This window comes from Quercus robur, chromosome 8 (genome assembly GCF_932294415.1).
Source record: "Quercus robur chromosome 8, dhQueRobu3.1, whole genome shotgun sequence".
NCBI lineage: Eukaryota > Viridiplantae > Streptophyta > Magnoliopsida > Fagales > Fagaceae > Quercus > Quercus robur.
In genome coordinates, this window is record NC_065541.1 from 1,182,738 (window position 1) to 1,198,824 (window position 16,087).

Sequence of the window (16,087 nt, forward strand, 5' to 3'; positions counted from 1 at the left end):
CAATTTATAGTCGCACATGTCAAGTTGTTGCAAAAATTGTGAAACAAAAGTTGTTTTCACAAATTTTCTCAAAATTTTATGCTTTCAGATTAGTAGAATACCCCATATTTTTCACACGCCCAAAACCTCCTCCCGATGCTTCCACCTGTCCATGATGTCTTCACTGGTGAGTGGGCGTTTGGCATGGCTTAAAAAAACTAGTTTTTTTAACTATTTAACTTATTTTTACTATTATTCATGGGTTTCACTGCACTTTTTGATATTATTCATGGGTCTCACTGTACTATTTCAGTTATCTTTTAGTTTTATTTATAATATTTTCAGCAAAAAAGTTTTCAGTTTCAACTAAATAAGCTGTTCCTAAACGGACACTTAAAACTTAAAAAAAGACATTAACGCATTAAGAATAGAAAAAGAATTAAATAGACATGTTGAGTGGTGGAGCATGAACTGGGACAAGAACTTTGAGATAGAGGATGCACATTTGAAGCAACTAATTAATTTTCTATTCTTTTATTTCTTGCTCCTAATACATGCAAAACAAAGATAATGTTGAGGACCATAATTTGACTCCCTACAATCACTCTAAAAATAGGCATAAAATACGTAATATTGAATGCCATAAAAGATTTAAGTGTGTCTTTCTTATCACCAATATATGTTTATATACTAATAATAATAATAGTAGGTTCAGTTTTATTTGGAGTCTAGAATGTTTGCTAATGCACAATTGAGTAAAAAACTATATATTTGTTACTGGCTGATTTGATCTTAGGTGCTTGATTTGGTGCAATGGAGATCAAAATGTCAGTCTCACCTCCCTCCTGTAGGAATCTTGTATTTTTCCTCATCTCTTACTCTTTTGGAAACGCAAATATATAATCAAAATGTTACTAGTTTATACTTAATTTCTAATTGTAAAATCTAAAACTTTTTATATTTGAAGTAATCATGAAGATGTTATAATTTTGGATATTGATTTATCGTTAAAAGAATGCGCCAAATTCTTCTCCAAAAAAAAAAAAAAGAAGAAGAAGAAGAAGAAGAATACGCCAACTTGCTCACTTGTCATGTGCTTCATCATCACAACAACGTCCTATATTTACTTATATTCATCAGGCCACTAGTTTAGCCATCCATTGGCCATAGCTACCATTTGTCTTTCATACCATGATAAGTTACCACTTCCTTGCTTTCGTTAAGGATGGACATAGGTCCAAGTCAGGCCATATTATTTGGTAGAGAATATGAATATCCGCCCATTCTATTTGGTAGAGAATATTTGCCCAAAGATTGAGAGAACCGGTCAAATTTCTCAAGAATTCTTTGATGTCAGACAAAATCTACAATTAAACTTTTGTTGTTTATTAATTTTTGTATTTAATTTGTATTTTTAGAATTTTAGGGTTAGGGTATTTATTTCATTGCTTTTAGGAGTATAGAACGTTTTATTTTTTATTTTTAAGTAAAATTAGAGTTATTTATTTATTATATTGTATGGTAGGGTATTAATTAAGATCTGTTTTAGAATATATTTTTTTGGTCCGTCAAGTTTTATGAAACCTTTAAATAAGTCTGCAAGTCTATAATTTTTTTTTTTTTTTAACAATTCAACCATTCAAATTAATAAATAAATAAATAAAAACACAATTTATTTTTTCTTCTCTATTTTTGTTTCTCTTGTGGATTCTAGACCTATTATCTTATGGATTCAAAAAATCCCTTGTGGATTTGAGGTTATGTTTCAAGCAAATATGTTTTGTTTCTTGTACATTGAAATAGATGTATTCTATATCTCATAGTTGTTATTCCACTACATTATTCTTAGTGCCAAGGTAAGCTTCTTAGTTTCTAACATCTTTTATTTTTCAATCCTTTCATCCAAAATTTCAGTTTCTATCTTTAGTTTTTGCTTGTTTTGCCTTCTGGTTGCTTTCTTTTATGTTTGAGTAGAGTTAGCAACATTCCTAGGATAGAAATGTAGTAGAATTAGGGTTCTGCTTCTATATGGGGTACATATGCATAGACCAAGCCTATGTACACACCCCAGAAACCACAATTCATCGTGCCTTTTTGTTACCTAAATATGCATGGGTGCTGGTCCTAGCTAGGTACGGATGTCTTCCTCTTTCAAGTTCCTGAATGAATACATGATCATGGTAGATAGTCGGAAATGCTATAAACATGTAATTAGGGGGGGACCCTATTATTAGGGACCCCATTTTAATGTATAATTTTTGAGATCCTTTGTACAACACATGAAATTTCTCTATTTAAAGACGTCATGAGTGCTTAGGAGGGATCTCACTTAAGGCAATCCATAGAACATGGCTAGCTAGGAGGTACAAGTGGAGGCTGATCCATCGACCAAAAAGATTTGGATGCCTAACATCTTTCCACGTTCATACCTTAACTCCAAATTCATAATCTGGTTAAGTTGGACCTTTGCATGAGGGTCAAAAAATGGTTCTTGGACCAATAACCTAGTGACAATTCCAATCTTCACCCAACCTTTGAGTTAATGGCATATTTCTAGGCCAGTATGTCGGGATGGGCCCACACCGGGTAGCACCTCGAGAAAACCATTAAGTTGGCAGACATGGCATTCATGGTCCACACATTAGGGCGTTCACAACTATTTGCCGAGATAACACTAGCATTCACAATGCATCCTTCAAAAAGTGCGATGTTCAAATGGCCACAAGTTTATTACTGTTAACAATTTAGAGTCAGTGGTTTCAGATGATTGACTCCCCTATGTTTAGCCATTTACACAACCAGTATTGAATAGAAGATGGAATAACACAATCCGTGCGGATCATAATATTAGATCCAAACCATACTGCCCTTGCAAGTTTACTAAGGAACAAGTGATCCAATGATGCTTCTCCCTGTTGGCATAAATGGCAAGTGATATAAAAAACAACAGGTTATAAAAATTATTTAAAAAGTAGGAAGAAGAAGAGATTTGACTTGGAACCAAGGAAATGGAAAATATATGTATGAAAATGGAAGTTGGGTTACATTACTTCTGCATGTAGAGGAAAATGTTATATAAGATTTCAGCAAATTAAAATAACATTTGAGCAAAAACAAAATTTCTGCAGAGTCAATAAGAAGATAAGTTATGATTTTTTTACAATTTTTAATTTTGATATAAATTGGTATTACCTGATATCCCCCCACCAAATGTATGAAAGATTGTTAAGAGTGAAAAATCTCATTAACTTGCTTAATGATACATGGCTTTGATCCTTATATACAATCAGAGACTAACTAACTTAACAAACATCTTAACAGAAGAATAAAATACACACGTGCACACTCACGTGCATTACTAAAGCTATTTACGAGACTGACTAAACTACACACAGTTTAAGCTATATACAATACAAAGACCAAAGCTTCAAGTCGTTTAACCATGAGTATCTGCACTTCTATAATTCTGCTGTGACCCTTCTTGCTGTGCTGAGTCTTCTTGCTGTTGCTGTTGCCTTGATCTCTGATAAAATGAAGAGCAATGCAAGCATTAGCAAAATCAATGAGAGCATTATCTGGACCGAATTCTGTCAACCGGTTTCCTAGTTTAGCATTCCCTATAATCCTGAAAATGTACTAGCCTTCTCCTTGAAAATTCAGCAATGCCTACATCAAAAGAAATAGTTAAGTCCAAGCTTTATCATACTTCGTGAATCAATAGCAATCTTTAGACGTGCATCCTCCTTTCCATTACGAAAGGACTCAAGTGCAGATTCTAGCTCAGTCTTGCACTTATATAAGTCCTTCAATCGAACCAATCAAGGCAAATAATGTCACAAGCAAGCACATGATGCTGAAAGTTCGAAGCATAACCCACTTTGTTGTCCAAGCTCCAATTTTCCTCTGCTTGAAGTACATCTCCACAGGAAAATATATAGATAAGGGCCAAAAGTTCAAGCCTCCATATATTCCCATAACCTGATTAAAGTACGGGAACATCATTGCAATTCCTGTCGTTGATCCCACATAAACACTTCGGAAACACAATCTGAGAAGATTTAATCTAATAACTGGCAGGGAGTAATGGAAATTTCAAAGTGTGATTATTATTTACAAATCCGCTACTTGGGAACTTCTTGGCAAACCCATCTTTCAACATTTGCAAACAGTGGCTGACTGAAAATCTGTCAACATAAATAGAAGCAAAAACACAATGGTAAAACCATGTTATAACAGTACAATTACTGTATATGTTGACTATATCTACAGTAATGTTGTACATTTTGCATTTCTTCTAGTGATACAAGTAACAACAATTATAGTCTTGGCCACAGAGAGAAACATAACTAGGGCCTATTCCTTGTAATGGCAGGGAATTAAGATGGCAACAAGAATTAGAAGATTTAAATGTGATAAACGTAGCATATAAAGTTGTACCTGATATCCTCCTACTAGATGAAGCACAACATAAGCGTTAGCAAAGTCAATGAGCTTGTGTGGTTTAAAGAACTCGAACACCATCAAGAAGTTCCCAGGTGAATCATCCCCAAAGGCTGCATATCCAAAGCCTCCACAGCTGAGGTAGAAGACGGTTGTAACTATGATCGCTATTGTTGAGGCCTTTTTCATTGTCTGGTTTTCTGTTGGAGGTGACTTCAAAGTATCCTTCATGTTTTGCAAAATGCATCATATATATCAGCCTCTTTGCTATTTTAAGTACTTGAATCATTATATACATAATGCTTTTTTGAAATGGATTTCTCCCATATGAGACCTTAACATGTCAAACCTGTATCTCAATAAGAATGAGAGGGTATGGATTGGCAAATGCAATGCCTCCCAGTGCTTGAGACACCAACCATACTTTATCAGTTGCACTAGAAGTTGAGATTCCTCCTATGCTGCCCTTAACATATCCATCTCCTGCAATATTTATGACAAGAAAATTATTATCTTTGGAAGAAAAAAATAGAATAAAATAGAGAAACAAGAAAAGAATCACTATTAAGTTTCTAATCCCTTGCAATATCCCCCCTCCTCTTTTTCAGTTTATGAGGTACTATCATTAGCTAGATAATATACTAGTGAATTCACTAGCATACCTATAACTTTTGCAAGGCCAAGTCCCAATCTAATGGAAGAATAGGTGAAGGACATGGCTGTAGCAAGAATCGATAACCATTGTATATTGCGGAACTCAGGGATCTGAGAGAGTACAATTTGGACAACTCCAAAGAGTAACATATAAGTGGTATTTCCAAAGTTACATGCAGCCTCGTGCCCTTCTTTGTGGTAACAGTTTGATTTCTGAATTGCTCTGCATCCATAGTGAGAAAAAAAAAAGGAGACTAATAGAAAAGGTTTGACTACGTAAATCATCTAAGTGCCAATTCTATGATTTTGGATGACACTAACAAAATATGAAATCAATATTCAACATTTCAAACCCATGTTGCATTTGGTTATATAAAATCTTTCTGGAATTCTAATATCCCAGATGACAATTTTTTCAACAAAAAGGCATATAATGTGATTCTATATTATTAAATGGTTATGATTCTTGAAAAGCTAAAGCCAAAACTACTATGCTCAAAAATCAAGTTGGGACTGGGAGGAGTAGCTTAATAAAGCTCATGCTGATAGCAGATGTAATTGTATAGGCAATGCCTATCCCAAATAAGCTTAATTGCACCAAGATGACACACACCCGGGCGTTCCTTTTTCCGGAAATCCATTTTAAGCATCAACAATCATTCTACTTGGTGGGTTTTTTTTTTTTTAAGATAAGTAGAATAGTTTTTTTTTTTTTAAATGGTGAACACAGAATCTAACAGATTACAAAGCAAAGCTCAGTGAGCAATGAAATTTAAAAAAAAAAAAAAAAAGTACAATGAGTAAAACGTACCCCAACTTCGAGACCACTCAAACAAGGTTCAAAGAATTTAGGATTTCAATTGAAATATGGATCTCTCATCATTCTACTTAGTTATTTAATTATTTTATAGCAAATGAAGAAAGTAAACTTCTCTTTCTTTTGGAGATGATTGGACCTTTTTCTTCAACTCATGAAGCTGATGGTGTAGCTCATAATTCTACTAAGTTATAATAAATTTTAAAGAAAATGGTCAGCCTATCTTTTACAAGATTTGTATAAGATATTTGGTTAAAGCCTACCTTATATATGAGTAATCAAATTATCTTTTAGTTTCATCAAGGAAAAAAATAAAGATTGTTTTCTCTTGGGCATAACTACAACCAAATTTAACAATGGAGGATAAGGAGCTTACCTAAACTCATATGGACAGCTTCAAGGTAGGACCAATTTCTACCGGGACCATATTCAGGATCAGGAAATCAATAGCAATTGCAGAGAAGGAATGTAGAAATAAAAGTGATTAAAACAAAGAACAACAATGGCCAAAGGACCTGCAACCCACCCAAGTTGTGCCATGCTCCATGCTAGTGATAGTACACCTGATCCTATCACCCCAGTTATTACATGTTCTACTACTGTCCATATGTTCCCTTCACAATTCAATTATTCAATATTAAAAAATCACCCTTAAGGTTTTTTTTTTAAAAATGAACTTCAATATTTCCCATCTCATTCTCTCATTATTCCATGGAACATAAAAACTACTTTGGCACATAAGAAAAAAAAAAAAAAAAAAAGTGAGAGTGAATTTTTAATTCATGGGAATTTTGATAATCCTGAAAAACAAAGAAGTTTGAAGCCCTTGAATCTTTATTCATACAAAGCTCTTTTTGATCATCACGATTGAATTTAAAGTAAAAGAAGGGTAGAGGCAAGGGTGAACTAGCAAAAGTGAAAATAAACCAGTTCTATTGAGAGGAAGATCTGCTGGTTGAGTTTGTAATAAAGGGGTCTGATTATCTGCAATTTTTTCTCCCATGGCCTTCAGTTCTCACTTTTGTGAAGAACCCACCTGAAAGAAATTGAATTCATAGCTGAAATTTGAAAAAATGATATACTTGGCCCGGTGAGAGATTCCATATGGAAAAGAAAAAATTCAATGTCCCAGTTTTGTGTTCGAATGTAAAGTTTATAACTTTATACTATTCTGTTGGAAGCTTATTCTTAAACTAGTGCCAATGATAGAGATGTATAATGTTAGTTGGCTTAATTTGGATACTTTTTTCTAGCTTAAATTGGATTCTTTTTCGAATTTTAATTAATTCTAATTTCAAGAAATTTTTTTAATTTAAGTCTTTATCTTCTGTACACTCATTAAACCATAGATGGCTTAATCTTAAGCTAGATTCAATGGGAACTGTTTTTCAAACAAAAATTAGGAAATATGAGACGTGCATAAGCCTAAAAAACTTTCTTAATGAAATATTCTTTAATTTCATGCTTCTGATAGAAACAAATGAGATGATGATTTTTGATCTGTTCATGCACAGTGCCTGCAGATATATATTGTTAGAAGTATTTTGGGATATATTAGAAAGTCATTTGAGATGGTTTGGTCATATGGAGAGGAGAGTACTTAATTCACAAGTGATAAAGACTGAGTAGATTCAAATTGAAGGAACAGAAAAATACAGAGAAAGACCTAAAATAAATTTCCTAGAAGTAATAAAATAGGACATGTCAATTTGAATTACAGAGGTAAGAGAGAATGATTTTGGATAGGATAGAAGGACGGGTAAGAATGCATCTGGCTGACTTAGTCTATTGAGGATCCATAACTGACTCCAAAATTTGGGATTAAGGATCGGTTATTGTTGTTTTTAGGATATATTGCAGGTTACAATTTTCACCCCCTTTACCATACCTTTGACAATTGCTGCATTTTGCATGGAGTTGCATCTATGTTTCATTAGTATATAAGCTTAGTTAGATGGCTTTCTACTGTCAAAAAAAAAGTTAGATGGCTTTCTTTGTGCATATCACGTTAAAATAGGTGGAGCTGTTTTACATTGATCTTGAATGCTTTACTAGATGTCAGGGAGATCACAAAGCCAGTCTTGCCTCACTCCAAGAAGAGTTATTTCCTCCTTTTTTGTAGAATTTGTGGGTTTTCATGCTTTATTGGAAATGCAGAACAAAATTAAAATCTTACAATCTACTTAATATCTAATTGCAAATTTTGGCTACTTTATATGTGAAGCAATTATGGAGATTTTATAATTTTGTACATTGATTTGTGGTTAAAAGCCACTACAAGTTAGTATTGTAGTTGTGGATTGCTCAGGGAAGAAGCTGAGAATTGCAGTCTGAAAGCATTACAGCTTAAAGTGAAATCATAGCACCCTGAAAGCTTGGATTATAATTATGGTCATTGAAAGTATAATACATTGTCTTTTTCCCATTCATTTAGAATTACAGTAATGCCTCAGCTCAGTTTGGCACTTATAAGTCCTTCAAGTGACCCAATACAACCAACTACTGTCACAAGAAAGCAAACAAAGCTAAATGTCCTAAGTACAATCCATTTATTTGTCCAAGCCCCTACTTTCTTTTGTACAAAGTACATTTCCACAGGGAAATATACAGTCAAAGGCCAAAAAGTCACGGCCCCTAACAGTCCCAAGACTAAATTGAAGTACGGGAAGAGCATTGCAATTCCTGTGGTTGACACAACGTATGCAGTTCGGAAACATAGCCTGAGAAGATTTAACTGAAAGCCTGGCAACAGTGGGAGTTTGAAGGTGTAGAAATTATGTACAAAGCCACTGTTTGGGAATTTCTTGGCAAACCATCCTTCAGCAAATGCAAAGATTGGCTGACTATAAATCTGAGAGATAAAAAATATGGGGAAATGAATGTAACTACAAGCAAGCCAAGGATGCATAGAAGTAACAAAAATTCAGCACTGCCTACATTATGGAATCGAAGACAATGGGTAATCATTACTTAGTTTTTTTTTTTTTTTTTTTTTTTAAGGATGGATTTGACTAGGAAAGAAAGAAAAGGAAAACATTTGTCTTAAAATGGAAAACCTGATATATTGTTTTGAATAATTTTGAAAAGTTCGGATACAATACAGTCAATAGTTATGCATGCCGGGGAAAATGTTACATAGGATTTCAATCTTGTTCAAGAAGCCTCTCTTAAAAAAAAAAAAAAAAAAATACTTGTTGTATAAACCATAATACCTTTTTCCAGTGAAGTCAAGGAAAATGTTAGATAGGATTCAAGAAAATTTTCTTTTTAAAAAAATTTGATGCATAAGCCATATTACCTTTCGCCAGTTAAAAGTGTCAAGAACATTTGAACATAAACAAAATCTTTACAAGGTCAATGAGAAAGTAAGTAATGGTTTACTATTTTGAAATTCTATGTTAATGGGTAGTACCTGATATCCTCCTATCAAATGAAGAACAATGCAAGCATTAGCAAAATCAATGAGCCAATAAGGTTCATAGAAACCAAATCCTGTCAATAGGTTTCCTGGTGTATCATTTCCAAAGGCTGCATATCCAAAGCATCCACAGCAGAGGTAGAAAAAGGTTGTGACAAAGATTGCAACCATTGAGGCCCTCTTCATGGTCTTGTTTTCTGGAGGAGGAGACTTCAAAGTGTCCTTCATTTAACAAATTTCACAATTCATTTTAGATACTAAATTATATGAGCAATTATTTATTTATTAATAAATATATAATGTTTACTTTAAACTTAAATTTTCTTATGCTTTTGCTTATAAAATAATTTATTAAGAGATAGTTATCCTTACCTGGATCTCAATAACAATAATTGAGTATGGATAGGCAAAAGCAATGTCCCCAAGTGCTTGGAAGACTAACCATATTTTATTAGCAAGACTAGAAGCTGGGACTCCTGTAATGCTCCCCATAATCTTCCCATTTTCTGCAATTACATACATTTCTATTACCCTCCATCTGCCCGCTACATTCTGACATTTTTTTTCTTGATGAAACTAGTTGGTTGCATTAGGCTTGCTCATATGAGTGGAAGCCTTTTTTTTTTTTTTTTTTTTTTTGCTGAATATATATATATATATTTTTACAAATTTGAAGTGACTTGAGAATATAAAATTCAAAGCTCTGATTTTCTATCATTTTTATAGGCTATCTCAGCAGCCTGATGGTGTACTACAGCACCTTAGTGAATGAAACATCTTTTCCTTCTACAGAATATAGCTATAAGTGATCAAAGGGTTTGTGTTTTTGTAGTAATTGACAAAAAGAAGGCAAAGCCACAGACATACCTATTACTTTTGCAAAGCCAAGTGAAAATCCAATAAAAGCGTAGGTAAAAGACATAATTGCAGCAACCACAGAAAGCCATTCCATGTTATGGAAATCTGGAATCTGTGACATAACGATCTGAACAAGTCCAAAGAGCAGCATATAAAAGGTAGCCCCATATGCACATGGAGCTTGGTGCCCTTCTTTGTGATAACAGTTTGATCTCTGGATTGCCCTGCATATATATCAAAGAAAGGAAAATATAAGAATTAGGAAGAAGGCAATAGCTGAGGAAGAAAAGAAAAAAAGTGGATTATAAACATAGCTGAGGAAGAAGACAATCATTATAAAATGAACATTCAAAGGGGAATTATTTGAAATTAAAAAATAAAAAATAGAAGAAAGAAAAGATAAATAAAGAGAGATGTGCAGAGACAATTTCTTAATTCAGAAATTTCTGTTATGATATATTCTCAGTGGAAGTACCTCATACTGGTAGCTGTAGTTATTACATAAGCAATACCAGTCCCATACAAGCTCAAATATTGAAGCAAACCACAAAACCACGTGTGTTTTCTTCCTGAACTTTCACTAAACCAAGTCAGGGTGCATATAAAACATATCAATCTTTGTAAAGCATATCCTAAGTCAAAGATTATATAGAAACTTTAAATGAAGAAGGGAAAGAAATTGGTGCCTATACTACCAAGATTCACTCTAACAGCATCCATGTAAGAGTAGTTTCGTGTTCCGGTTATGGAGTCAGGACACCTGTAACAATCGGAAAGGAGGAATGCAGAAACATAGGTGACAATTGCAAAACAAAGCAAGGTAACTGGCCCCGCTATCCATCCTAACTGTGAAGTACTCCAAGCCAGAGACAAAACTCCAGCGCCAATAACAGCAGTAATGATATGCGCTACACAACTCCACAAGGTTCCTGATTGTGTTGCCCACAAAAGGCACTGAATTCAACACTGAATTGGAAGTAAATTTAAAACAACTAGTGGATGGTCCTAGAAAAAAATCTTTACCAGTTCTTCTCGGATGCCCATCGTCATCACAGGAACCATTAGCTACTTCAAAAGAGTGTCGGACAGCCATGTTTATTCAACTCAAGAGAAGGCCACGGAATTTGATACCTGTATACCCAATATAAAAGGCCCAAGAGGCTAAGACACAGAACATTATGCCACAAGCCAATATAAAATTCCCCGGACACAAAACACTATGTCACACATACATCAATGCATAAAAAAATACCATGCTTGTGACAGCTAAAATTTTATGGTGCTATATTGTGATGGACAAATATAGCTGTGGCCTTTATTATGTGATGGACAAATATAGTTAGCGACCATGAGTGATCTTAATGAAGGCTTCTATAACATAAGAATGTTCCATTAGTTCTATGAAGCTATGAACATCACTTCTTCACTCTTAGAGAAGCTTTAAATAGGTCCTAAGTGAGTGCATGCGTGTGTTCGCATTTATGTATCAACATCATTGATCAGGTGATTAAAATTACATGAGAACTCGATCATGGCCACATAAGCTTCATCAGTTGTGAAGTGTTCCAATGATTCTAGAAAGCTGTAAAAGACAATAAAAGAGTTGCCAGCTACTTGATGGAACTTTTTGTTTGGTAAGTACCTACTTGATGGACTAGTAAAAGGAGAAACCAATCAAGTACTTGCCACTCTTGTACTTGATGCACCCCAATTTGACAATCGTTTGAATGCTGCAATAGGAATTAAAGCCATCCCAGCTTTTTTGAAGCCATGATCAGTGAGATTCTGCAAGGTTAGACTCACAGCTTACAAGGCTGTTGCAAGGATAGTTTCTCAGCATAATGAAGATATATAATCTCATTTAGAACCTAAACAATAATGGAGAAATTGACTGTCATGTTCATCATGGAATTTTCCTTCCCTCTTTATTACTTTCTCCCTACTTTATTTTGAATCAACTAGTAGCTATGAGTGGGTGAGTGATAGTATTCTTTTCTAACAAAGTAAATGATTGAAATCAAGCATAAATTTTTCCCTTTGCATTGGAGAATACTCCAATTGCTAATGTCCAGAAAAAAAGGCAGTACCCCTTTTCTCATAGAAAGTTTGACACACAATCTCTTTAACTGATACTGATTCAAACATGACACCATTTCTAAAGGGACGTTTCATCCTTTTTTTGACTCTTGTTGCTGTGTTTGTTTCCTCGATACACCCCCTTATATATACTTGCCGACATGGCTTACATATACACCACAAGTATTTCTTATCCTCTTATTTAATACTGATTCCAAGTGTCTTATTGTTACACATAAACAAGTCACCAGCATCTCTAGCATTTATGAATAAGTGTGGTGACACAAAAATTTTCACTACTCTTATGTAGTAATTGGTACACAATACAAGTGTTTTCATTAGTGATAGGCCAAGAATGTATTGACCATTTGTGATAAATTAACTAATTAATTAGTCAAGTTAATTAATTAATTCAATTAACATGCATTACGCATGTTAATACAAACAAATCACCAACTAAGTTAATATGCAGTGGAAAATAAAGTTGACACGGTGATTTGCTTACAAATGGGGAAAACCCCCAACACAAAACCCCACTGGGTGATTTTAAGGTCACCACTCCCGAGAATCCACTACTATCACAACAAGCGGTTACAAGTAAAGAAATCTTAGTACCTTATACCAATTTACAGTTGAATACTTACCCCAATACTCAATTAGACTTGTTCTGTAATGACAATCTCTTCTTTCAATGCACGGCTCCCAGTACGCGACTAACCAATTGATGCACGGATTCAAATACGTGACTAACCCCCAAATTGAGAAAGATGTTGGCTGCAAAGTTCTTTAGTTTATCAACACGATAAACGTCACAAAACTCCTTGATTACAAAACTTTACGGCATACAAACACAGCAACTTCTTCAAGAGAAAGATGAACTAGGACATATGTTTCCAGTCATAATATGCTTGTGAAAATCTTTTACATTAAGTTGCATCAGCTATGACAGCCCTTAAAATAATTTTTATATATGCTTAGGGTTATGAGAAAAGAAAGCCTAAACAAACACACACGGGTTGGGGTGAAATCAGATCTAAAAAACAGATTTTTGTAAATCTCGATAGATAGGTTATCTATCGAGCAATTGTTGAGCATTGGACAAAAGCTGCCTTTTAAATCTCAGTAAATGTTATCTGTTGAACTAGTTATCGAGTTTTAAAATCCAGTACTTCTTCACTTGATTCTTGAACAGATTTGCATAACTTTAACATTTGAACTTGAACTCTTATTCTTTGAAGTATTAAACACATCTTAAATCTGTCCAATTACAAGTGAGGTGTGTTTTGTCAAATGATTAGTCAATTCTAGATGACATATGTTCCTAGCATGATTCACATATGTCTTAACAATTAGTGATATCATATAAAAGTGATATTATTCCTATCAAAATTTGACACCTAAACAAGTTATGAAAAAGCTCTTTATTGCAAGCATATCTAATCTTCTGCAGAAAGCAATTGATTCTTTGGTTAAGAAGACACTTCTTACTTTAAACATCGGTCCAGAAGCTAGTGTTGATATAAATATAGCATTTCCCTTTTTTTTTTTTTTTTTTAAATGTATATTATTTGTACACCAATCTCCATAACACACGTAGTTAAAATTTTTATTTTTCATTTGCTACTCGACCTTTGTACTTCTATTTGTTTCTAGTTCCTACTGTCACATGCACACTCTCTGCTGCCGTCTCACTCACACCAAGGAAATTGGTCGATCGGTAGGTTTGGGAGCATGTTGACAAAAAGTAAGGGCCCATCCCATGCACAAGATTCCATCCAAATGAAAATTCTTAATTGACCCTTGTACATTATTTATTTTCTTCGGCAATACTAATCTCATTCTCATCCTTTATGTTTTGTCTTTTTTTTCATTCCAAAGATCCAATTTTGCGGCTGGCGGCCAGGCCCAAATCCAGCTGGAAACTGACACTGCAAAGGCCAATAAGTTACAGTGTGGGTCCACAGCCTAAGTCCATAGAGCTATCTTCATCTTCATTTCAATGCAACAAAATAAATGGGCACGTGCGTAGAAAAGTTATTATAGTTATGGTTTTTCTCCTCTTATTCTTTCTTGGAAAAAAAATAAAAAAAATAAGTTACCCATAGGCATTGGTTTAAAAAAAAATTTAAATATTTTTTTATGAGAAAAAAAAAGTATGTAATTGATTTTTTTTTTAATTTTTATATATTTCCTATAAAAATGATATTACATCTTTTCTAAAATGATTCATTAACAAATTCTTTAAGGATAGCAGTTAATAGAGCCCTTCCTTTTTTAGAAGACAAAAATACCATTTTGGTTCCTATATTTTGAATGCACGAACATTTTGATATTTTGGTAATAGCCAATTTGGTCCATGTTAGAAAAAATAAATATAAGATTTTAATATCATAAGAAAAATGTAATTTTATTAAGAAAGTACCAACATTATGTTGAGAATTTGACATATTTTTCAACAAAGCAACTTCTGTGTCTACACAAACCTTTGCTCCCAAAGCATCACCTAAGTGAATTGAATTAGACAAAGAACTAAAATAACTTTAGTATAAGTAATTAAAAAAAAAAAATAGCACATCATATTGAGCTAAAAAGGTATGAGATAATGATTTTGGATAGGATAGAAGGCCAGAAAAGAATTGTTAAGTCTTGTAGTGTTGGCTAATACCATGACAAATTTCATTCATTGTATTTGCGTTACGTACAATGTTTCTTAATTTGTTTCTACGTAAATTTTACATGTACTGGGCTTGAGGTTTGAAGTGGTCCAAGTGCAAAAGAGGAAGCTTGCTGAAGTGTTTATCGTACCTACGAACTGCGCATTGGTACGAGGCAAAGATGATACGAAAATCAAAGTTTGAAAAGCTGTTGATTAGTGAGTTCATACGCAGCTCGCCTCACGCTTATACCTTCAGCATGGTAGAGTATTCTGTTATGAAATTCTCTACTATACTAGCCCTCTTTCCCACCTATATTAGTCCCATTTTCTACGAAATTGTAATCCTAATTCCCATCTAAATATATGAAAGGACTAACCATATTGTAGAATACTAGTCGCAAACTTGTGCAATGCACAGAAAAATTTGATATAATTATTTTTTATTGGTAATTATTGAATTAATATATTAGATTGTATATTTTTTAAAAGTCAATATGTATTATTTGAAATTATGTTTTAAATTAGAAGTATTTTGTAGTGTAACAAAATATATTTTGTAGTTGGGTATTATATATAGTGAGATATGTATGAAAACACAATGCAATAATATATTTTTATAGGTATATTTTTCTTCAAAACATAGATCCATGTCTCTATCTTCCTTACAATTGAAACAAAGTGAAAAAGTAAATAAAGATAAATATGCAATAGATCATAATCAATAAATAATATATCATAAAGTGGAAATATAAAATAAAATAAATGCAAAAGGCAAAAAAAAATTTTCATCATGAAAAAATCTAGCAATATATATATCTTCAAATTCTTAAACCACATGATAACTTAGATTTCATAATAAATTAGACCAACCCATCCATTATGATATCGCAACGTAGTCTAGATATAATAATTATATAAAAATCACGTTTTGTTGATTTTGTCTCATAAACTAAAAGTATCATCTATACATCTAATAAGATCTTTAAAGAGTAACATATGATAGAGAATTCTTAATTTGAACAGATGATTATATATATATATATATATATATAGAGAGAGAGAGAGAGAGAGAGAGAGAGAGAGAGAGATGGTGGTGGAGGGGGGATGGTGGGGTTTGAACCACAAACATAGGACACCATAAAGAATGTCAGTAAACTATCACTTGAACCCCCAAAAATTAATCTAAGAG

The 16,087-nt window shown here is 33.4% G+C and overlaps 2 protein-coding genes across 6 annotated transcripts; both read right to left on the reverse strand.

Annotated features, from left to right (window-relative positions):
• Positions 1-3,199: 3,199 nt before the first annotated feature.
• On the reverse strand, positions 3,200-5,733 carry LOC126694117 (probable amino acid permease 7). The gene is made up of 3 exons (XM_050390180.1): positions 5,082-5,733; positions 4,769-4,902; positions 3,200-4,644 (listed from the first exon to the last, which is right to left on the reverse strand). Exons 1-3 carry the CDS (start codon positions 5,356-5,358, stop codon positions 4,333-4,335), a joined length of 723 nt encoding a protein of 240 aa, XP_050246137.1. The 5' UTR covers positions 5,359-5,733; the 3' UTR covers positions 3,200-4,332.
• A 2,509-nt stretch (positions 5,734-8,242) lies between these two features.
• On the reverse strand, positions 8,243-12,357 carry LOC126694123 (probable amino acid permease 7). Of its 5 annotated transcripts, none has more exons than XM_050390198.1 (8): positions 11,813-12,357; positions 11,190-11,297; positions 10,862-11,095; positions 10,642-10,735; positions 10,176-10,390; positions 9,681-9,814; positions 9,303-9,530; positions 8,243-8,741 (listed from the first exon to the last, which is right to left on the reverse strand). In XM_050390198.1, exons 2-8 carry the CDS (start codon positions 11,257-11,259, stop codon positions 8,340-8,342), a joined length of 1,377 nt encoding a protein of 458 aa, XP_050246155.1. In that variant the 5' UTR covers positions 11,260-11,297; positions 11,813-12,357; the 3' UTR covers positions 8,243-8,339. The 5 variants fall into 5 exon arrangements, with proteins under 5 accessions (XP_050246155.1, XP_050246156.1, XP_050246159.1 ...); XM_050390199.1 differs by having other exon boundaries at positions 11,809-12,357; XM_050390202.1 differs by lacking the exon at positions 11,813-12,357 and adding an exon at positions 11,684-11,803.
• Between the last annotated feature and the right edge of the window lie 3,730 nt (positions 12,358-16,087).